Source organism: Spinacia oleracea, chromosome 1 (assembly GCF_020520425.1).
Source record: "Spinacia oleracea cultivar Varoflay chromosome 1, BTI_SOV_V1, whole genome shotgun sequence".
In the NCBI taxonomy this organism is placed as follows: domain Eukaryota; kingdom Viridiplantae; phylum Streptophyta; class Magnoliopsida; order Caryophyllales; family Amaranthaceae; genus Spinacia; species Spinacia oleracea.
In genome coordinates, this window is record NC_079487.1 from 130,746,592 (window position 1) to 130,769,822 (window position 23,231).

Genomic DNA, 23,231 nt, shown 5'->3' on the forward strand with positions numbered 1-23,231 from the left:
TTGTATGATATGGATATTTAATTAATTTACATTAGAAAAAAAAAATTATAGAAGTCTATTTAGGCTTAAATTTTTGTCATAATGTAGAAGTCTATACAATAATGATGCATAATATTACTTACTAACACCTAATGAATGTGAGCCAAGGATATTGACGACATAATGTACTCGATAATAATCAATACCCATAAAATACTAATGTACTCGTTACTGACGACATAACGTACTTTTTTTTTTTTTACATAACGTACTTGAAATACATAGAAAAATAAAAATCACTAATAATATATAAAATTAATCGTTCGTACGTACCTAATAAATATTATTGCCCATTACTACATAAAAACATAATATTCAAAATAACTTATTGTATTTGTCCTTTTCTCCATGCTCTTGATGTGAACAACTAACTCTAGAATCCTAATACATACAAACTTAGGCAATAATATTAGCAGTATCAAATAATAGAAGGAGTAAAATTATATGTTGGCCAGCTTTCTAATTATATATTACGTGTGACCATATGTTGAGATAGATTATTAAGAGTATTAAGTAAACTAGTACACTTAGAAATACATTTGACGTAGGACTAATTAGTAATCCTTGTTAGAGTAGATGTGGGAGTCAACTACTTGTAATATACGAAGTATATATAGGTGCTTGCTCGTTATTTGAGTTAAAACATACTAACAAATTAATTTTCTTTTAAAAAAAATGTAAGTCAGGGTAATACAATATAGTAACGTAATTGACCTCAAAAAAAATATAGTAACGTAATTAGGGGAGGCCGACCAAGCACGGTCAATGCGAAGAGAGCACAAAATTCAGATTGACGAGCACAATCTATTATTCCGAACTATTCTATTTTTTTAATAATTTTTTTATTAATTAATGAAAGACCTTTTGGTAATTTAAATTTCTACATAAAGAAAATATTTTCTGCATATTTAGAAGCTATGTTAATAAAACTTACAAAAATTGAGAAAAAAAATATTTGTCATAGTCATCCATCCCTTTTTTTTTTTTTTGACAAAAGCTAAATCATTACAACACTAATCAGGAATTACATTACAAATTAAAACACGAGGGATGGAGTCATAGAATTTCTTTTTAACAGAAAACCAAGAGTCTTCAACGAGGCAAGACGAACTTCTTTTGAAACCAATATTTATCCTGCAAAACCAAGAGTTAGTAGAAAATCCGGGCCTTCTACCTCTTCTTAATCTTGGGCGAGAGTAAGAAGAGACAGTCATCGGGGTGTCTTGAGAGGAAGAGCAGGTTGGACGAACAGAACACTTCAACGGAGACAGAAATTTTGCATTTGGAAGGATCAAAGACGACGACGTAGCTTCACTCGTTGCCGCTTGAATTGCCACACTTGTAGTAAGATCTTCATGCGCCAACTTTGGAGTTGTTTCACACCTATCATGCCCTTCAACAGGGGGGTGACTAATCTCCATTGGTGTACTAACTTCACTAGCGTCATTATGATCCATTTTCCTTGATGGATCGAGGACTCGAACGCTAATCATCTTCTTTTGGAAAGAACAATAGAAAAATAATGTTCTTCCCTTTGAAATCTCTCCATACATTGATGGACTGAGATGCAAATAGGAATCTATTCGATTTCGATTTGAGAACCGAAACCCAGACCCTGCAAGATTTGGTGTTTTTGATTCTGAAGTTGACTTCAGAGGTATTTGGTGTTCTTCCCTTTGTCATCCATCCTTATTATAGAAAGTTAATTGTAGCATATATCTCTCATATGCGTTATATAAATTATTATTTGGGAAAAAAAAGTACTGTGTATTGATTAATTTATAAAAGAAATAATTTTCAACACTTTTAACAACATTTTAAACTTCTTTGTATTATATTAATTTAATAATGACTTTAAATCCTTTTGTTACAAAAATAAATGTCCGTATCATCAAAAAAATATTACGTAATGAAATTAATAATTTAAGTAAAGAAATAAGCTGGGATAGGGGTAAAAAGGGGGAAAACACTTATGATGATGGCGTGCTACTCCAAATTCCGTTAGGTGGGCTAGCCTCGAACTATAGTGTCGTTACTTAGGCATGAGGGGCCCGTCTATGGACCCTATGGATCTAACAGCCGGTGAATTTTTTCTGTGTTTGGCTTGGGTTAGCTAAAGATCTAACCACAACAACCGTAGCCTTAATCCTATTAGCCCTTGGGGCTCAAGCTGCTTGTGGGGCCACATTTGGGGTTGTGCCCTTCATTTTTCGGCGATCCCTAGGGATCATCTCGGGCCATACCGGGGCAGGAGGCAACGTGGGGGCCGCATTGACACAGTTCATTTTCTTCGCTGGAAATTGTTTTAGCACGGAAGACGGTCTTCTGTACATGGGTGTTATGTCCATTGCTTGTACACTCCCGATAGCTTTGGTGCATTTCCCGCAATGGGGGAGTATGTTTTTCCCTCCATCTAAGAGTGCTTATGAGGAGGCTTATTATGTTGCCGAGTATAACAAGGACTACAGAGTAAAGGAATGCACGAGAGGAATATTAAGTTAACTGAAAGTGCTCGAACCGAGCGTGGAAAGGAAGGTGGTTTCTGCTCCTCTTCTCCACCTACACATGCTTAATTTAACCATACAATCAAACTTGTATTTCTTTTCTGGTTGTTTACCCTACAACTTAAGTGTATGCAATTCTGTAATGAGCTAAAAGATCATGGTTTCAATTGATACTTTTGGTGTGTGAGGTGATGGAACTACATCATCAAATTACTCTTCCAGTTTGAGAGGCTAGTGAAATTTGTTTGTTACAAGAAATAATTTCATCTTATGTGTAATTTCATACTCGTACTTCGGCTATGAGAACAGATTGATTATTTGATTAGTTAATAGTTACGGAGTATATCTTATCTTCTTCCCCGATGTTAGAGAGTAGCTAGATTGCTATGCCAACTGAATCAACAGTTCAACAATAAATAGACAAACATGGAAAACAATTAAGTGTACGTGTACCCAACCAAGAGCATGGGCGATGAACTATGTGGCAACAATAAAGGGATCAACATTTTTTTAAAAAAAAGTCTAGTAAACCAGTAAGTAAACTTTCAATAACACAAGGTAAAAATATACTCCACATTACTTCCAAGTTCTAACATATCCATGGTAGAATAAAAGTGATAAGTAATACTCCTTCCGTTCTACAACAAATTCTATTTTTTTTTTTATGAATAACATACGGAGTACGGAGTACTTCGTATTAATTAAATGACATTATACATTAGAAGAAGCCAATTAATTCGAAACGGACAGAGTATGAAACAACAAAATGTTCAAAACATGTATTTATGAATTCCGCAATTTTTTTATTTTAACAGGCAGGATATATAAGGATATAAATAAATAAAGCGAAAATCCAGATAATTTCTTTCAAATCCATAACTAATGGATGTATAACTGTATTAGTCATGAAGTTACAACAAATGAACCGTAGACATAAAATCAAATACTAATCTGACAAGGACAAAAATGAGTACTCCGTAAATCAGTTTGTAATTGACTGAAACTTTGTCGAGGATCTTTAATAATACCTCTTTTCCGTTGGAAGTCTCTACCTTGTGACCAGATAGACTCGAACCACACCATCATCTGCTCACAAGTCTTATTGTTTAAGTGGCGCCTTCTTTTCTCTGTCAGCGATTCTGGCCGGGGCATTTGAGTGTGATTTGAAACGCCCTCTCCCTCCTTCGTCTATCTCCTGGAGAACATAACATATGAATTTTAGATCATTTTATTAAAGTTCGATGTCACACAATCACACTGTTATGATCTTGTCTTGTGGGAAGGAGAATTAACACAAGTTGAGCGAGCTATAGAAGTCTTAACAAACATTTCTTTTTTTGTGCTTTGTTATTAAACTTTCCTTAATGTTTAAATGAATTATTCAAGAAATACGTGATGATTCAAATAATAGCAAAACCCACCTTCTTTTTAACAATTTGAACCACATCCTCGTCTTGAAGAACATGTGAAAGTCCACAATGCTGAGGATAATGCCTTGCACTCGTGCCCCAAACAAGAGCATACTTTAAATCCTTCACTAGTGTTCTGTGTATGTGATTACAAAAATCCTCAACCGTACAACCACCCCGATCCTGTACAGAACCACAAAGACATACACATGACAGGAAAGTCACAAATCTGATAAACAGTAGGTCTTATAAGAAATATCAAATGTCTGCCTAGAGAGAGAGAGAGAGGGAGAGAGAACAGAACATACCGCAGAGAGAACCACGGGCTCAGAAAAATCTGGCTGCTGGCCTTGAGGCTTAGTATAACCTCTAACTAGTCCCATCTCCGCCCACATTCTTGCCAACAATCTATCTAGATTAAGCTGTTCAAGGAACATAGCAAAGATCTGATTAGGAGAAGTACACATTATTTGCACAAGAAATATTATTATTTAGATCGAATATATCGACTAAAACAAAAACATGATAGTCAGCTACTCAGCTCAGCTGTCAAGTGAGAACATTTCCAAGCGAAACTAGAAAGGAGCATGATCAGCACGCCATTGTTTTTTTTATATCTCGTCTTTCTAATGTAGAAACAGAAACGACAATTTTTTTTTGTTTGTTTCATTTTGATACAAACACAGGAAGGACACTTAGAACAGTATGTCCTTAGAACACCTAACAGATAGGAGTTTCATACTGCAGGTGCATCAACATTCCAACTATCTTACAAATTGTTTCGCTTCTGCCATGCTGTGCTTTACAGAGTCTCTAATATTTTGATATTTCAATAAGCAATACAGTAACTAGAAGTAGTAGCAAGCTACCCACAGCTATAATTTAAATTAGCCAATGTCAAAAAAGTACCTTCATGTTGGCACTAATGACAATAGAGTTCGGAAGTCTTGCTAGCCTGTCAACATCATCTATACCAACAACATCTATCTTGTTGTATACATATACACATTTTATGTATTTACGGTTCCCTTCAATCACATCAATCAGATCGTCAACTGTTGCATCCTCACGAAATAACAGCTGCAGCCAAGGCAAAAAGACAAATAGTCAAAAGATGTCAAAACACCCTCTTTAATCTGCAGATTCAAAAAGGTTATAGCAATAACTTGTATAAGATTTAATGGTGCATCAACTCACACCTTCTATACTAAATTAGGCTCTAGTCTTTAGTAATGAGTTACAAACTACTAGCCCTTTTCATAATCATTCATTATCACTATCATTATCCCATTGCCTCAAAGAGGCTCCCGCAAGAAGCGGGGAAAGGGGGGTCAGACGTACACAACCTTACCCCTGCAATTGCAGAGAGCCCTTTTCATAATAAGCGAGTAAATTCCATCACCTTAAATAAGGCCGAAGGGTATATATTGAGCCAGTTGCAGAATTATAGGATATCTGGAACCCTAGTAATCTTTATTCCAGAAACATTATGTTGATCATTATAGAACCTTTTTTTATGTATGAACCATTCATCTGGTTTCTTACAATTTAAAGTATAGCAAGTAATATCCACGAATGCAGCAATTCTTAGGTTGTGCAGCATGCTACTTGGCCAATGGCCTCTGCAATTCACTCCCCCTCTTGGATCTTGCCTCCATTTGCCTTTTACCCATAACCCAAACTTTCAACTCACCTTAGGCTTTATTCAAAAGCCAAAAAACTCTACTCCATAGTTAAAACAACCAAAGATTCCCCAGTTGAGTGATAAAACTTTCAGTTGGTTCTTTTAAACCAAACTATTGCACGTGAAAATCTAATATAAATCTTCAAGAATAAAACCCAGGTTTGACAATGTATGCTCCAGCATCACAAAGCTTGGATGGAAAGTTTATTCTTAATCACCATTTACGGTGTATCAACAACACGGCAGAGAAGGATATCCGGCTTTTGTCTGAGCTCACCATACAAAACAGTGTTAGAATTCTTCAAAGAGAAAATGAGGAAGAAGGTAGAAAGATGGAAGACACAAGGCTTCAAGCACTCCGAGATTCTCTTTCATGAGCTTAATTTTCTCGAGCTAAGAAGACACACGAAGAAACTCTTCTCACGGTTTTAACAAAATTGGGCAATGAGTTCCAGTCAAGGTTGCCAACCATTTGCAGCCATTGATCAATTTCTAGAATTTCAAGAATTGAATAAGATCTAATCCACTTTGTCCTTGGCCCCCCTCTTGTCCTTCACTCCTTCCCCAATTCAGTTTTCCGCTTCATCAAAGATACAAAATACACTAGGGCGGGAACTTTAGATGGTAACTTAGACTGTCCACACTATCCAACTTTGGTAGAGGGGACAAGTCCTTCCAAAGCTGGCCATGTATAATATGTTATTTGAAAAAAAATACCCAATCAACGGACATTAAGGTCATGCCTTGCAAGTCGCAACTGGTGTACCCCCTAATTGTAACTAATTGTATAATACTACAGTGCAGAAGGACATGAAATATAAGCACAAGGAACATTTTATTTTCTTTTTTTACTCAATGCAGCATAAGCACAAAAGATAATATACAAATCTCCTTTTGGAGCTTATTGCAGAGTTGAAGTTACCTCAGCATTGTGAATCTTATACTCATGAAGAATTTGATAGCAAAGCTTCTCATCCACATGTGTTAACTGCATTGTACTGTTGAAAGAAATGCCCCCAGTCTTCTTCTTCTTAAAGTAGATCTAGTAAATACCACAAAGTGAGAACCAAAAGCAAAAGAAACTAAGGTGAAGAAACAACCATTCCTAAGTACAAGGCATCCTAAAACAATTTTTCCAGGAAGAGAAACGAAATGTCCAAAGATCCATTCTGAGGACAGTGAAGACTGGAATGATAAGGGAAAGGTAAAGCAGGGAGGTGCAAGAATTTTCTCCCTTGTCTGCAATTTATCCACCAAATACTAAGTTGCCTAAGATATTAAATAGAGAAATTAAATAAGAGAGTTAGGAAGATTTGAGCAAGTCTATATGATAAAAGTCATGGTTATATCCATTTTGTGACTCAGTGTAATGAATCAAGTGTAAGGGAAGGGCATAATAGGTAGCAAGTAATATTAGGTAGAAGACAAATTAGATAGTTGTAGTAGAATGGTTATAAATAAGGGCACATTAGGTTAGGAGAGGTATGTTGAGAATTTGGTAAAGCTTAGGCTTTGGAGAGTTGTGACCTCAAGTCACTAAACCTAGAGATTGGTGGCCTCAAGTCACTACTTTTATCCCCTTTTGTGTTCTTCATCCATCAAGCTAGTTAATATAATTTCTGTCATTAATTTTCTGCCAAAAATATAGTCAGTTCATTACACTTGGTATCAGAGCGGTACAGTTCTGGGAGGGATTATTGATCTGATTTTTCTGAGTTTCAAAAAAAAAAAAAAAAAAAAAAAAGGGTTAAAAAAAAAAAAGAATGGAGTTCAACAGATCTGATCCGAAATTTCAAGAGAAGTGGGATGAGATCTTCCAAAAATGTAAGGAAGATCTGGTGAAAAACATTATGGAAGGTCTTTCTCCGATTTTTTCTTCGTTCCGGCAAAAATTGAAGGAATTAGGAGAGAAGTTTACTAAAATTAGAGAAGAGATACTCAAAGAGGAAGAGAACCAAGCAGATTCGGAGGTGGTTGAAGCGGAAGTGGTGGAACAGGAATATCTGCAGAAAAGGGGATCTGGAGAATATCCACCCTTCATCGCCGGCGAAAATGCGGTGGCACCAAATGGTGTAGGGTGTGGAAAAGGCGCCTCATGCCATAATCCACGCTGTGAGTCCCATTTTTGTCCACGTGGTCACCGTGGCGAACGTAGGCGAGGCTTCATCGTCAAGGATTCGGGTGGTGGGATGAGCGGAGGCCAGGGACTAGAAGGATTTGCTGGTGGCGTGGTTGATGTTCTCAGAGGTGAACGGAAGAAGTGGTTATTTGCGAGGGGACGTGACGAAGGTTGCGGATCTGATGGTGGTCGTGGTTCCTTTAACGGTAAGTGCAATTTTGGTGGTGGAACCACCACTTGCGGTGGCCTGGAGAGGGAAGGAGAGAGATTCGTGAAGGGAGGATCAGGAGCAGCTAGTGGTTCTGGTGGGGGGCCGGGTTACTCCGTGAGTGGCTGCCACTGTTCTGGTGTCACCGGAGGTATGACTGGAGGCAAAAGATGGTGCTTCAATGGAGAATTCCTGAATATTCCAAAAAGAGTGGTGTGTGGGAGGAGCTTTGCTGAGTTGCTCACTGGTTTAGAGAAGAAGACAAGTTTAGAAGATGATGTTAGTAGGGGTAATACGGTAAAGGGGCTTATTGTTGACCAAAACAGATTATATGAGGACAAGGGAGTTGGTGGTGGGACCATACTTGCTGCTCACCACTCATCATTGGGGAAGATTCCAGAGAAATTTAAAGAAAAGGGTGAGTTGGAGCTGGGTAACATCAGATTTGTGATGGAGAATCTTGGCATATTAAGGCCAAACATGAATGTGTTGGATTGGCCCATGTTAGCAATTGTCAATTTAAAGCCCACCTCTTCCAACCAATTTCTAAACCCATTTTACTCCACCCATATTTTAAAAGAAAACCCTTCTTACTTCCCAAACCTCACACTTACAACTCCTTCAAAGGAGGAACATTACAGCCCACAGAGGCTGATTATAAACCCAACCATCCCACCTATGCTCCCAAATCCATGTTTGACTACTCTCACTCAAAACCCACTTTCCCCACCCATAATCATTTTACCCAACCTCACTCACTTCATGACTGCTTTCCATAATCTTCATGTTCATTTCACCCTGCAACCAGAATCACCAAGAGACCTCATCAACCAAGACCTTGAGCACCAATGGAAGCCAGGCATTAGACCTAGAAACGATAAAAATGACTACTACCAAGGCTGGCAAGTCAATGCGAATTACTACCCACCTTGAGGACAAGGTGGAAGTTTAGGGGGCCGGTATTGTAATGAATCAAGTGTAAGGGAAGGGCATAATAGGTAGCAAGTAATATTAGGTAGAAGACAAATTAGATAGTTGTAGTAGAATGGTTATAAATAAGGGCACATTAGGTTAGGAGAGGTATGTTGAGAATTTGGTAAAGCTTAGGCTTTGGAGAGTTGTGACCTCAAGTCACTAAACCTAGAGATTGGTGGCCTCAAGTCACTACTTTTATCCCCTTTTGTGTTCTTCATCCATCAAGCTAGTTAATATAATTTCTGTCATTAATTTTCTGCCAAAAATATAGTCAGTTCATTACACTCAGCAAGGTACAGTCAATATTCTAAACTTTCACAAACATAGACAAGTTAGTTGGAAAAGGTAGCTGCAGAAAAGATGGGAGCAACTTAAAGATGAATAGACAACAAGAAATCCTAAGGTCGCAGTGAAAATGTTAGTGATTCTAAGTTAACATGTTTTCAGTAATTTAAATAGATGTCCTAATATAATCTTACAAAAAGCTCCCTTAAATTTGCATTATGATAGAAAACCTTACCTGAGGCGGTTTTTTGTTGAGACGTAATCCCACAGCTTCCAGTTCTCTAGTCAATATTTGCCGATGCCCCTCACTCTAATGCATATTCCATACAGTCAACAACAAATTAATCAGGAAAACAAGCAGAAGCGTTTTGAATTTTGACATAACTTGCAAACGAAACCACTGGTGGACAAATACAGGAGTTGCAAGATAAAAACTAATATGCTAATCAAATGCTATCTCCAGATACCTCCAATCAAAATGCATTCATGCATATCAAAGTTTCTATTACTTACTTTTGAGGCATCTAGAACCATGAGTACAAGATCTGATGATTTGGCTACAGCAATGACCTGAAGAAGATAAGTAGTTTAATCAGAAACTTTAAATAAATACATAAACACATGGCAACATTAATATTTCTCAATAGGAAGTCAGGAACTCCATATTATCAATAATTATCATCAAAAGAAGCTAACAATTAAAATTCACAAGACACGATCTTATGTGGAGCCCGGATTTACCTGCCTTCCACGCCCCTTTCCTTCAGAAGCACCCTCAATGATTCCAGGAAGATCAAGCAGTTGAATCTTAGTATCATTGTAGTGTATAATTCCAGGGATGCAGGTAAGTGTAGTAAACTCATACGAGGCAGCTTCTGAGTGAGTTCCAGTAAGAGTGGTTAGGAGTGTTGACTTACCCACACTGCAGCAAGAACATATAATGAGAATTTTCCCAGCATGGAATGTCACTTAGTGTGTACACTTTCAAAATGCTAACAACATAATTTGGCTGTCAATAACCACAACTCCCATGTCTGATGTCCAGCACCATGACAAGCCATTACATATATCTCATCTAACGAAAGATGAAAACTATCAAATTGTTTTAAAGAAGCTAAACATTGACAAATTTTAACAGCCAATGTATAGGTTCTGGAGATGGAAAACCTTGGGAATCCAATCAGTGCAACACGTCCATGCCCAAACTTTGTAACTTCAAAACCCTCCCCTCCTCCACTCGAACCCTGACACACAGTTCAAATAAAAATTCAAACCAATATTATAGCAGACAATCAAGAAAGTTAGGACCAATTAAAAAGAGAAACAAACTGAAACACCAAAAGTTCAGGAAAGATAACAAGCAGCAAAACGATACCTAAAACAAAGAGTCCTGTTCCAGAGGAAAACTTAATTTAAAGGTAAGAGAGAAATTGTACCGAATTACCGATATCGGAGCAATAAAATTTGATCTAAAATTACATTTACAGCATTTAGTCATGCATTGGGCACAATTCCTCATGTCCACATTTCCTCTCTCACCTCTCCTCCCCCCCCCCCCCCCCGAAATAAAAAAGACCAATTTAGTGACGCGTTGAGATTTATTTGAAGTACAACACTACAACCGAAGCACAAGTCACAAGAAAACCTGTCACCCTTTATTAAACGGAGCTCTTTAGGACTCGTATGAATTCAGTTCCATAGAATAAAGTAAACGATATATAGGAATAGAAAGAACCAATCTCCATATACTCCACATATTTAGGCAAATTGCGAAGAAATTGGTCACGGGTAGAAAATTTTACAAGATATCAAGAATCACTCAAGTGTCAAGAAAGAACAAAATTCCCCGGGAATTACATACTTTGGGAGGCTCTAACAGCTGCGTCCTGAGCTTTGCTATCTTTGCTTTCAGTTGACCCAGATGATACTCTGAAAGAAAAACAAATAATAGACTTCTTACTTCTTAGTATAACAAACACCAATATATCTGAACATATCAGCTAAACCTATTCAATACGAAGTAGTACTCATCTAAACTTCCCTATGCCATTAAGAACATTTTGTGAATAAATTAATAAAGGAAGTAAGCAACGATTGAGGAGTGTATTTTTTCGAGCAACAATGCAAAGTAAAAGGCAATGCAAGTAATGACACATGAATGACTAGAAACCGATTCCACTTGGAAAGGAGAAAAGGCATAAAATGTCATGAACAACATATATTTCAATCCATAATCTCTCTCAAAAACTTATCACACACACCTGTAGCCTTATTCTTCTGTGTCCGAGCCATCTCGGCTTCGATTTCCTTAATCCTTTCTATGATCCCCATTGTTCCTGAATTTCAATTACTGGCAGCAAAGGAAAAAAGAAAAAAGGCATCACAACAAGCGATTTCACCCAAAAAACACCAACATCTAGTACAGACAGAATTATACAATAGGTAAAGGCTAAAAGGCAGCATCAACAACATCAATTAAGTTGACATTATACTTATGAGTGATCAATTCATTCAGCTGAACTAAGAAAATCGACATAATCGCCATCACATGGTGCAACTAAACATGTACAGTATATGCTCCCAAAATCTTTCAAATGAGCTACGAAATAAAAGTTATAATAAGCATGAGAATCAAAATCTCTGTCCACAACAAAATCCAAATTCAGGGTTAAGATAAATTGATAAAAGCAGAAATCTTTGTTCTTCAGACCTCCAACTCACACTGATTGGAGAAGTGAATAATCAAGCAGTCCAATTATTAGGGAAGACCAAAAATTAAAAATTGATGAAACCATGTAAATTGTTGATGCTTAAATTCAACAAAAAAAAATTAAATAAAAATTGCAAAATTCGGCATGAAATATTGAAAACGAAAACGAAGAAGATGAAGGATGAGGAGAGATATTGGAACCTGTTGACTGTGAATCGAATTGCAGGAGAACTGAGCTCGGATGATGATGTGAGGAATCGATGTAGTTCTAGGGTTTGCAAGAATTTTATTTCCGGAGGTTTCCTCACTCCTCAGCAATTACTAGAAGAATGCTCAAAGTTGGGGACCCAAAAGAAGCCAAAGAAAAGAAAAGAAAGTTTTTTTATTGAAGTATTTTCTTTGGTCATTTCTGTATCTTCTAAGATTCATCTTGATCGATATATTTTTTTCTTCTCATTTTATTTGTTCTATTTTTTACCAAAATGTCTCAAAAATTAATCAAACAATGCAAATAAAATAGGACGGAGGATAATTTAAAAAAATCGCAGTTTTATACTCCGTAGCTTTATTAATTAATATTTGTCATTTAAAATGGCATACCGTGAACTACAAAAAATCCAAGTGGAAAATTATGTTAGCAACAAACAGAGTAAAACCTACTTATGTTTCACTTGTTTGATGGAGCATTATAGAAATCTAGGAGGCTCCACGACAAAAAAGTTTAAAAATTTGAGGCCGAATTTTTCGAGTTATATCATTATAAAATATACGAGTATGCATTATGTTATATCTTTTGAATTTGTTGGTCGATTTAAATATTATTCTCAATTTCTAAAATTTTCGAAGAACATCCCAAGATTCATGTGATTAGAAAGCGTCCTTCCATTCATCTTCCCCTCTTCCATTCCATTCGATATCGGTCTTATGTTCCCATGATTACAACTAAAATAGCACAAAACCACATCTAATTTGATTTGTCTGGAAAAGATTATTTTGTCTAAACTAGGTTTATAAGATGCTTATTAACTAGGTTTATTAGAGAAGTTCAAGTCTTGAACTTGTCACACTTGCCCAAAAGTGTGCCCTAATCACTTCATCCGAACATGTTCTCATCACAAAATTTACATTAAATTGGACGCTTAATGCCTGATACTCCTTTTATCTACCATGGATTGTGCCAAGGACTGGATGCCATATGAACTGGACATCTACCGTTATCATCAATTATATGCTTCTGGCAAAATATACCTAGCTGTAGAAAGATCAAAATAATGACTACATTTTTGTGTCTACTCTACTCAAAACAAAAAACATGGACCTAAAAAGCACGAACTAGCATATACCGCAAAAGTTGTCATAGAACTGACATTCAGGTACCTATTACAGATAACTGCAAGGCAGTTGCATGGCGACCACTCAGCACCAGCACCAGCACCAGCACCAGCACCATTATTGTTTCCCTATAAACTGACTCTAGATGTGATGGTGAAAGTATTTACAAAAGATGTCATGAGTATCCTGATCTATTTTCATTTACACTTGACCCACTATTGTTGTTGCTACTGCCTTTTGAAACCTGTGGAGCCTGCCCATTGAGTTCTGCTAGCTCCCGCACTTTCACTAAAACCGATGCAGGTATTGGTAATGGTGCATTCTTTCGCGGATTCATCTGCATCATCATTAAGAAGTACGAATATTAGTAGTTAAGGTTATCTAACAATGGCAAGAAACCCATTTGTGAATAACATAAATCACTTACCCCTTTTTCTGCTTGAGAGTTAGCAAAGCTAGCTTTTAGAAGGTTTCTCCACTTATCCTGCAAGGTGAAGAACAGAACACTACTCTTTCAGCAAACCAATAATTTGTAGTTTGAGCCCAGAAACGGGAACAAGTATAGATTCATACCTTCAGGTCAACGGAAGTGCGGTGAGCATAAGATGAAAAGGAAAGCCGTTTGATTTCGGACCAACGTCCAGCTCCAAACATAGCCACACCATCAACAAGCTTTGTAACTTCTGTCAAACTCCAAGCCCGGTGGTGCTTTCTTCTCATTCCACCCTTCACAGTGGGAATAGTAGTTACATGATCATCAGAATTGTTGCCGGATGCGTTCTCTAGTGAAGTACTATCCACTGAATCCACACTTTTTGGTTCCGCAGCTTGAGAAATACCATCTGAAAACTTACTAGTCAAGCATCGTTTATCTCTCTCCTCTTCTGAGACAATCTGCCAAGGATAAATACATCCACAGGTAATAACCACATTTCAGAAATTTCTACAATAAAAAGGTGTTCCAAATAGAGACCTGAATAACAGTAATCTAGTTCGTATAAAGGTCATCAAACTATCTATATCCCCCACCATTTGAGTTAATAATGATGTTAAAAATAGTCAACAGCAATAATAAAATAACAGCAATCTAATTCGTGTGATAGTAGTATAGTAGGTTTGTAGCTTTTCAGAATTCACAGATAAGACAATTAACAAGGTTCCAGGTAATGTTTCCAATCATCAAATACAGTAGTCATATACGAAATCAAGTTAAATAAAAGTTATCAAAAATATCAAAAATAAAAGTTAAAGGGTGGTTCCTGTAGTTCAAAATATTTATCATTATCTATAACGGTCACAGTGCAACGGAAACCCTTATGATGATTAGAAGAAACATACAGAACTTGTACTTTAAGCCCAGTTTGCAAAAGTTGTCCAAGATGAACTGATAATGATAATGCCTCAGACTTCTTGTTCCATTCATTCAACATACTGTCTAAAACAAAATTAAAAACTAAGCATGCATAGGCTTAAACTACTAGGTTATAAATAGCTCATGACATATATCCAAACCGTATCCCTAAAAGTTCACAGCATTAACAGATTAACCATTACACCAGTTAAATAACAGAACACATACTTCACACAACTGCCCATTTGCTAAATGTGCTCGGTTTGGTACAACAGATCTTCTGAACTATCTTACCTGACCTTATTGTATCTAAACTTATTTTGTGCAGACTTATTTTTGTCTAAACTTCCAACATCCAACCCCCCCCCCCCTATTTTTTTCCCAAAAGAAACATGTTCACAACATAGGAAATAAAGGCAGAAAGGAGGACAATGGGAATTTTTCATTGACATGATTATTTCTGCTTACCAGCTTTCCAAACTGGATAGATTTAGTCTCCAAAAGTTCAACCCTGCTATGATCATCAGGCGGTGGCTTAAACTCTGCAACAGAACTCTCAACAATTTTCCTGTTCAACGCGACATCACTTGAATTGAACTTCTGCAGGACGGAACCAAATAGATCATGAGAGACAGACAGCAGGAAAAGATACATAGAGATATCTAGCTAGCCTTCCAAACCTGTCTTCACTAGCAAGTTCTAATGCTACAACTCCGTAAACAAGAAATGTGCACACTCCAACGTGTGCTCCATTTCCTAGTCAGACGAAATTAAAAAAAAAAAGGATAAAAAGGCATATAAACAAAGATCAACATGCAGCCTAGCAAATGTTACTAATACCTGTAATACTAGAAGTAGAATCAAAGACTAGTATTGTGGACAATGTGTCAGGAAACAAAGTGGTACCAAGTAGTCTATGACAGGATACTATTTAACTCACAATAGAACCATTGCCCAATCACTCTACAGAAGAAATATACTTCAGAAATGTAATCATTACTAGTCTGACTGACAAATGAAGCAGTTCTAATCTAACCGACAAATGTAATCTCAATGTACAACTTGGAAAATTTGGCTTACCGTAAGGGCCGTTATACTTTTTCGGGGACGGCATCTCCGAACCCGAGAAACGTATGGCACCTGAACACCAGATCCTCCGATGGAGTCAGGCCTGGTGACAAAATCACCTAAATAGGAACCCCATGCAGGTCTGATTGCTTCCTTTAAAGAAGCTTTATCCTGTCCAAAACGCTTGGATGGGGACAACGACTTTCCACTGGATTCCTTTTCTGTATCGGATGACTCTTCAATGTATCGCTTTGTAGGCTTCCTAGCACGTTTTGCAGCTCTGTGCTCAAGGTTATCATCACTTCTACATCCAGATTCTGTGAAAGAATTCCCCAATTCATCATCATCAATGGTATCCTCCCTTAAATTTGAAACAACCAAGTTCACTGGACCATCATTTCTAGCACTACAGATCTCTCCAGCCGCTGAATTTCCACAATCCAAGTTATTACTGAGTTCTTTTTTCTTCAGGAGCTTTCCATTATTGATTATAAAACTTGTAACAGATACATCACATGAATTAGTCAATCCCATTGCAATTCTTCGTTTTAGCCACATCTTGTCTTTAACAGAAGTTTTACGCCCAAATGTAGCTCTGAATGTTTCGTGAAGTTCCCTAATAGTTAATTTGTCCAAATCTATCTCGCCCTTTGTCAAAGAAAAGTTAGGTCTGGAACCAGCAGATCCATTTTTGTTTAGCCCATCATGGAGGCTAGAGCTTGACTCCTCTCCCATATTCGCAGATTCTTTCACATGTGTGTCTTTAGAACTTGATGTAGACTTAGGCAAAGAGTCCTGCAAGAGAATTCCAGACCAATACCTCCAGTCAATAGTAGGAAAATCATTCCCGTAGATTAGCATCATGAAAGCACAGAGATGGATGATCCACATGCTAACTGGTTAGTAGCAAAATTCAACTTACTAAAATACCGCATGAATACCGGTTATACTGCAAGTAGCACAAAGATATCATCTCTGCTTAATTTCAATTACAGAAAAGGTAAACCCTACGCAAAATGAATATGAAAAACAAAATCAACATTAAACTACTAAAACAACCCTATCTAATCTCCACAAAATATAATACTATTACAAGGGCTTTATAAACTCTAACTCCATCCTTTGGAAAGAAAAAGGTAGCACCGAAGAAAGGAAAGAGCGAGATGGCGGTTTTTCTTCTTCCCGCGAAGCAACCATCACTTCCACCACCCTAGATGCCTAAAGCAAAACAGCTGCCACCTCATCCTTTCCAGTTTCATCAACCATAAGGCCATAACTATCAATGTCATGGCGTGCTCTAACCCTGCTCCGTTGTCTCTGACGACTGACCTCCATACAAACCTTCAATCGAATGGGGTGGAGCAGGTGACTCAAGGAGAGGATGCTACGTGATTATGAAGTACCACTATACTACTATGTAACGAATAGATTTTCCCTCTCAAAATGAGACTTTCTTTCTCCTCTAGAGGTTTCTTAATCTTATTATGTCATGAGTTTCCCCACCTTCCAGTCTTTTCCTGCACCTCTAGTCATAACTTTATAATAGTCCTTCATTTTAATAGTCCAGTCTTGTTGGAGTCTAGTAGCTTTTCTTTCTTAGCTCTCTCTAGGTCTTTGTGATACAAGGTATTCATTTCGTCTCCAAAAACTGTTTTCTTTACTGTTAACTATGCATTCTCAAGGTTCTGATAGGTGTCTCTCACTCACCCGTGATTTCTTCCCTTATTTGTTTTACAATTTTGTTTCATATTCTAGCACAGAACCAACATGTAGACTGCCCCAAACAACTCGTCATTTCACCCATCCAATGAAAGGAAAATTAATCGGCTATCAATATAAAATCTCTAACATAAAGCGCCATGGTCAACAAGATATCTAAAGCAAGGAAGACTTGCACAAGTCGCCTAACAGCTTCTTTAATCCAAGGTAAGAATTTAGGGCAAAGGCAATGATACTTGTGTATAGTTCTACCATGTAAAGCCCTCTTTCTTTGTTTTTCTGTAAACACTCTAAGCATTTCTGATTCTTCATGCCTTACAACATATGCACTTTCCACCTAACACCTTTACCATGGAAACGAGTTGAGTCACGAACAGTGTTCAACTAACATAGGCCTTCGGAAATGGGCTAAGAAAATATCCAGTCTGCACACTAGACACTATTGGTCATCTCCCAACCTATCATGTAAGACATAAGTCTGCACAGCAAAAGTTCAAAGTCTGCTTAAACATCAAAAAAATGTAATCCCATAAAATTTCAGCGAATTCAAGGGAATTTTCTTTCTTGGTACCATGACCTGGAACTTGACCAAAGGTATATCTAAGTACAAATTTCACTGGCATCAGAATTTCAAATATGCATGATAAAGAGGTCTTTGCCAATCACCCTGCTAGCCAACATCACCAACACACAATATTCAAAACGGAAAAAAAGAAAGAAATCAAGATCAACACATTGATGGTTTTTTTTATTGTAAAATACTATAACTCAAGTTGAAATAGATATCAGCATCTCTGCATTTGTTAACTGTGGCCAGCAACAGATATTCTAACTCTAAATAAAACATACCTCGGCCTGAGGTCTTAAGTTTTCTTGATCAACCTTGGCGAGCTTGATTTGTGACAAACCTAACAGACCAGTTTTTTTCAGAATTAGACAATTAAAAATATGAACTACCAACCACAACCTATTTCAATTATAACTGCTGATAATCAAGATCGGATACAGGCATACAGCTAGTTGATAGGGTTAGCCATGAGCCCATGACAATCATTAGTCTTGAAAATAAATATGCCAAACAACCATTCCAATGGGTAGTTATAATTTGACCATTCTGCAGAATAACTGCAATAAAAATGTCAAACTAATGGCAAAGTAACCAAAAGGACTTTTTGGTGGAAAATGATTTTCAAGATTACTGACACGAAAAAGAATGTTAAGAGGGTAAAAATAATCTAACCTTCATGCTTCTCTATGTCAGGCTTTTCAAAAGATTCATCCAACTCATCATTATCAGGAATATGTGATGCTGCCTCTACAACATCAGGTATAGATAGCATTTCACTTTTTTCCATCTCCAACAAATCCTCAACCTCCATAAGCTCATCATCAGTAGCAGGAACAAACCTTCCATCAAAATCAACCTATATAGCAGAAACAAAATAACAAGTCAACTACAGTGCATTGCAGTAAAGGGTTTGGGGAGTGGGGACAGCCGGACAGCAGACAAAAAAACCCAACACAAAGGCAAGTGAATATTGAGCACAAATTTCTTAAACATGTTTTAAACCTCGCAGTATTCAAGTGGATAGTACAACGGTAGAATAGAGTGATAAAGATGTCCAGTCGTATTGAACATTAACAAGGTAAAAGCCAAAGCAAACATCAGGGATGTTTCATGTACAAAACAATCTTTGTACTTCACTGTATGAGTCGGGAAAGGTGGGAGAAATGCAGCAATTTGTGTGAAAACTCAGATATATTAATGAAAACAAAGAAAGATTGCCCCTCTCCCACTGATTGAGACAAAAAACGTCTGGAGTCTCCTTTATAAAGCAGTAAAGCACACAGTTGTTGCATTCAGAAGAAGCTTTAATTGTAAAACTCACACTACAGATTTAATAAAAATGATGAAGAAAGTACAAAGTCATTGAGCATAGTCTATCTAGGAGAGAGATATTAGAGAGGGGAGTTGACAAAAAGAGAAAAACTTTTGACGGGTGACAGCTAAAACAAACACATACCATGTGTTTGTTTGATAAATTTAAGAGTTTCAAACTCATACCACAAGCCCCCAAGGTATGGGGTTTAGAAACCTAGAGGGGAGGTAAGTTTGGCTCATACCTATACTCCATGTATCAGATAAAAAGGGAAAAAAAACCCATTCCTCAACTGAGCAAAACACATGGTACTAAGAATCAAATTCTAAACCCATACCATCTAGATATCATTCCTGACTTCAACCGATACCACTATCCAAACCAAACATCCCCGTAAAGAGTTTTTAGGAAGTGAGAAAAGAATAGGAACGGCAACTCAAATAAGGGTTCCAGCTCAGCAAAAAAAATTGTGAAATTAAGAGAACGTAATGTATCCTGTTCTGCAATAATTATATTCCTAACCAAGAAAAAACCACACTTGCGCTTGGAAAAAGATGAGAAACATCCAATCTACTTAAGAGCTACCAACAAGAAGCCCCACAAAGATAAACAGCAATCTCCACTTCCTCGAGAAATAATATCTTGAGCTGAGTAGCTAACTGCCTAACCATATAACCTGTAAGATTCCTCAAAAAGAGTTAATCAGCAGATATGCAGTCCAGGAACTTGAACCATGAAGCATCAAAGGGACAAGCAAAAAAGATGTGTAACCCTAAAGAACAAATGCTGACAACAAGCATCTAGTGACACAATAAATTGCCTGCTCTTGTCAACATTACACTGGTACCAATAAATTAATGACATAAAAGTTGCTATGAATTCTTTCATTCACATTAGGACCAGTTATACACCTAGATCCTCAAGTTCCCGGATTATTTCATGCGCAAACTTATGCGTATTCTCCAGGACAGCTTAACATTATACTTAATGCCGCTAAGACCAATATCAATCAGTGAAGTCTTTAAATTCAGTCCATTGAATAAAAAACTATAGGGATGTGGAAATATTACTATAAACAGCATATTTGACTAATAATCAGATTTGTGTTAAGCCATTTACCCGAACAAGCTTATAAACAATAGGATCAGAGTCTTGCTTCAATGGAGCAAAACCAGAACTGTGTGTATCAGCTGCAACATCCTTGATAGCTCTTTCCTCATTTTCCTCAACCCCAACCACCATTTTCATGGAAACCTCACGTCCTCACTACATCCGATTCAAGATAGCCCTGCTGAACCCAAACAAAAACATACACACATAACTCAGTGTTTGTTACTATAATAAACTAAATTCAACAGTCAACACCGCGATAACAGAAAACCCCAAGGTCTTCCGAGTGATAACTTGAACGAACCATCTACGAATTATGGACACTTGAAAATGCAATTACAAAGATTGTGGCTCAGTTGAATAATTTTACAACAAAACAGTAAACAGCAAACATGAAAAAATGCAGGGACTAATATAACTTCAAGCACACAAAACTGTGCGAAATTTTGAATGTATTATACAAATTGCGGACTGATTCTTGTCAACCCAAATTGTTTTTACAAACTCAACCATCAAAAAGATGATCTGGGCATCAAATTTCTAGAAATTACACAGAAGTCCACAGCACATAACAAACGCAATCAAATAATTACGGAGTATAACTCAATAAATTTAGAAAAGGAAACTTGAAAAGGAGAAAATTAAAATAATTGCACTTGCAAATGTTGATCATAGTAATGAATGTTTCAATAGCAAGTTCCCTGAAATTACATTCAAAATCACAACACCAGCACAAAATTCTAAATTTTCCAAATATAGCGAACAATAATTCAACAAAAATAGTTATTTGGGGAAACTTTACTCAACCCCAAATTCTTCCAAGTCCACACTTTTTTTTGTCTAATACACTAAAAATCCAATTCTTCAATTGAATTACACAACACATAAAAATTATTTAAAAAAATTCAAAAAAGGGAATTTAAAACTTCAATAAATGCACAATAAAAATAAAAATCAAACAGAAATTACCCAAAAAAGAATCAAAATTGACAAAAATTAACCAAGAAAACAGCAAAATTGAACTGACCCATGTGAAAATCAACGCCAAATTTGCAAACCCACTTCATAATTTGCGATTTCTCATTGAAAATTGATCAGGGGGCTTCACAGTGCAGTGCACAAAAGCACAGAAAGAGAAAGTAGAGAGAGAAAGGGGTGAAATTGTGAAATTAGCGGCAAAAATAGAAAAATGAAAGTGATAGAAAATGACTATCAGAAATTTACTGGGGATTTAAGTTTTGGTGAAGCTTAACAAGCAAGAAAATTTTAATCGAGCCAAGTAGAAAAGAGGAGAGAGAATGAGAGCTTTTTGACTACGCTGCTCAACAAGTCTTTCTGGCTTTACAGTTCCCCGGATTTCAAATTGATTTTATTAGCTCTATTTAATTAATATATTGTCAAGTCCGAGATATTGTTCATCTTTTTTTATTTTTTGGGAAGCAAATCGGCAGTTGCCATTTGCCAAATGTAAAATGGGTTTTGGTAGTTGTGACTTGTAAAGTTGTAATGGACCCATGAGCTTTTTCTAAAGGCAAAATCTCGCACCAAAGACACCCACCACCAGGCCACTTGAGTATGATAGCAGCTAACCTCAAAATTGAGCTAAAAAACTAAAGTGTTTTGCATGATGATGGGTTTTTCTTGGTGAAATTTCTTTTCTGGACTGTGCATATTTCTCAGATAAATTAGATGTCATCGTAATCGGAGAGTTGAATTGGTAATTGATTCTTCCTTGATTTAAGGCTGGTACATTTTTTTCAAATATGGAATGAATTCGTGAGGAACCCGCCCTTGCTTCTTTTAAAGCTAAAGCTTATTAGGGAACGTAGACACAGGTGGTGCATGGCTATCATCAGTTGTATGTGCTTTCATTGATCAATTTACACGGTTTGGTCAGGATTCATGGGCTTTTTGTTTGAATTGGAGGAATGTAAAATTAAATTAGTTGCCCCCAATATTTTACAATTAATTACTCATAATTCTTAACTCATAGATGGTGATAACTTTTGAGCTCATGCATGATTGATTGTGAGGTTGTTATGATGACATGTTTTATCATTGTTTGGTTGAATGAAGGAAATCAGTTTCAAGAAAAAAAATTGTATGTCGTTTCAGTTTCAACGGTACTTTATGCATAGTAGTAGTTAGTTTAAAACATTGCTTTAAACTTTCGATTGATTTTGGGAAGTTTTCACTGATGGAAAGCTTCTGAAGAAAAAGAGATCCGTTAAGCAATTTCCAAATCAGTACTTAAACATTGAATTCTTACAACATTTACTATTGCACGTTAAGGGGGGGGAGGGGAGTTTCTCTTTGAAAGGATAGTTCATATCACCCTACTAGGAAACATATCAAGAAAGTAACTATAAAGCGGCGCTCCCAGAGTCCCAGCCTAATGATCTCCGAAGTAACGCGAAAATCACATTATTTATTTAATGAAAATGAGACGGGTTTGAACATAAATATCCAAAATAACCTCAGGGATTGAAATTTCCTTTTAGATGCATGATCTAATCAAGGCTAATTATTTATCATTTATTCCTTTTTCGGTGTAAGTCAAATAAAGTCGAATCAAATCAATGATACTATATGATGCACACATGTTAAAAAAACCGCTCTTCAAATGGACATATCTACTTAAGATAACAAATCTAATTGGACAATTGTTTAAGATGATTAAAAGTGTTTTTTTATTCACCTGATTTTCACTAAATTTACATGAAATTATAAGTGTGTTTTATTCACCTGATTTTCACCTGATTAAAAGTGTGTTTTATTCACCTGATTTTCACCTGATTAAAAGTGTGTTTTATTCATCTGATTTTCACCTGATTTTCC

At 36.6% G+C, this 23,231-nt stretch overlaps 2 protein-coding genes and 1 pseudogene across 3 annotated transcripts; 1 reads left to right on the plus strand and 2 right to left on the minus strand.

Annotated features, from left to right (window-relative positions):
- Positions 1-2,017: 2,017 nt before the first annotated feature.
- On the plus strand, positions 2,018-2,612 carry LOC110802981 (high affinity nitrate transporter 2.4-like; annotated as a pseudogene).
- A 772-nt stretch (positions 2,613-3,384) lies between these two features.
- Positions 3,385-12,360, minus strand: LOC110803843 (developmentally-regulated G-protein 2). Its single transcript, XM_022009384.2, has 12 exons — positions 12,135-12,360; positions 11,485-11,573; positions 11,085-11,152; positions 10,391-10,467; positions 9,965-10,145; positions 9,737-9,793; positions 9,459-9,533; positions 6,559-6,678; positions 4,862-5,032; positions 4,261-4,374; positions 3,965-4,135; positions 3,385-3,738 (listed from the first exon to the last, which is right to left on the minus strand). The coding sequence occupies exons 2-12, from the start codon at positions 11,552-11,554 to the stop codon at positions 3,643-3,645; spliced, it is 1,200 nt and encodes a 399-aa protein (XP_021865076.1). The 5' UTR covers positions 11,555-11,573; positions 12,135-12,360; the 3' UTR covers positions 3,385-3,642.
- An 886-nt stretch (positions 12,361-13,246) lies between these two features.
- Positions 13,247-21,724, minus strand: LOC110803852 (uncharacterized). Of its 2 annotated transcripts, none has more exons than XM_022009402.2 (9): positions 21,421-21,724; positions 20,403-20,571; positions 18,644-18,827; positions 18,253-18,311; positions 15,697-16,479; positions 15,085-15,216; positions 13,839-14,159; positions 13,693-13,749; positions 13,247-13,602 (listed from the first exon to the last, which is right to left on the minus strand). In XM_022009402.2, exons 2-9 carry the CDS (start codon positions 20,529-20,531, stop codon positions 13,441-13,443), a joined length of 1,827 nt encoding a protein of 608 aa, XP_021865094.1. In that variant the 5' UTR covers positions 20,532-20,571; positions 21,421-21,724; the 3' UTR covers positions 13,247-13,440. The 2 variants fall into 2 exon arrangements, with proteins under 2 accessions (XP_021865094.1, XP_021865087.1); XM_022009395.2 differs by having other exon boundaries at positions 20,403-20,574.
- Between the last annotated feature and the right edge of the window lie 1,507 nt (positions 21,725-23,231).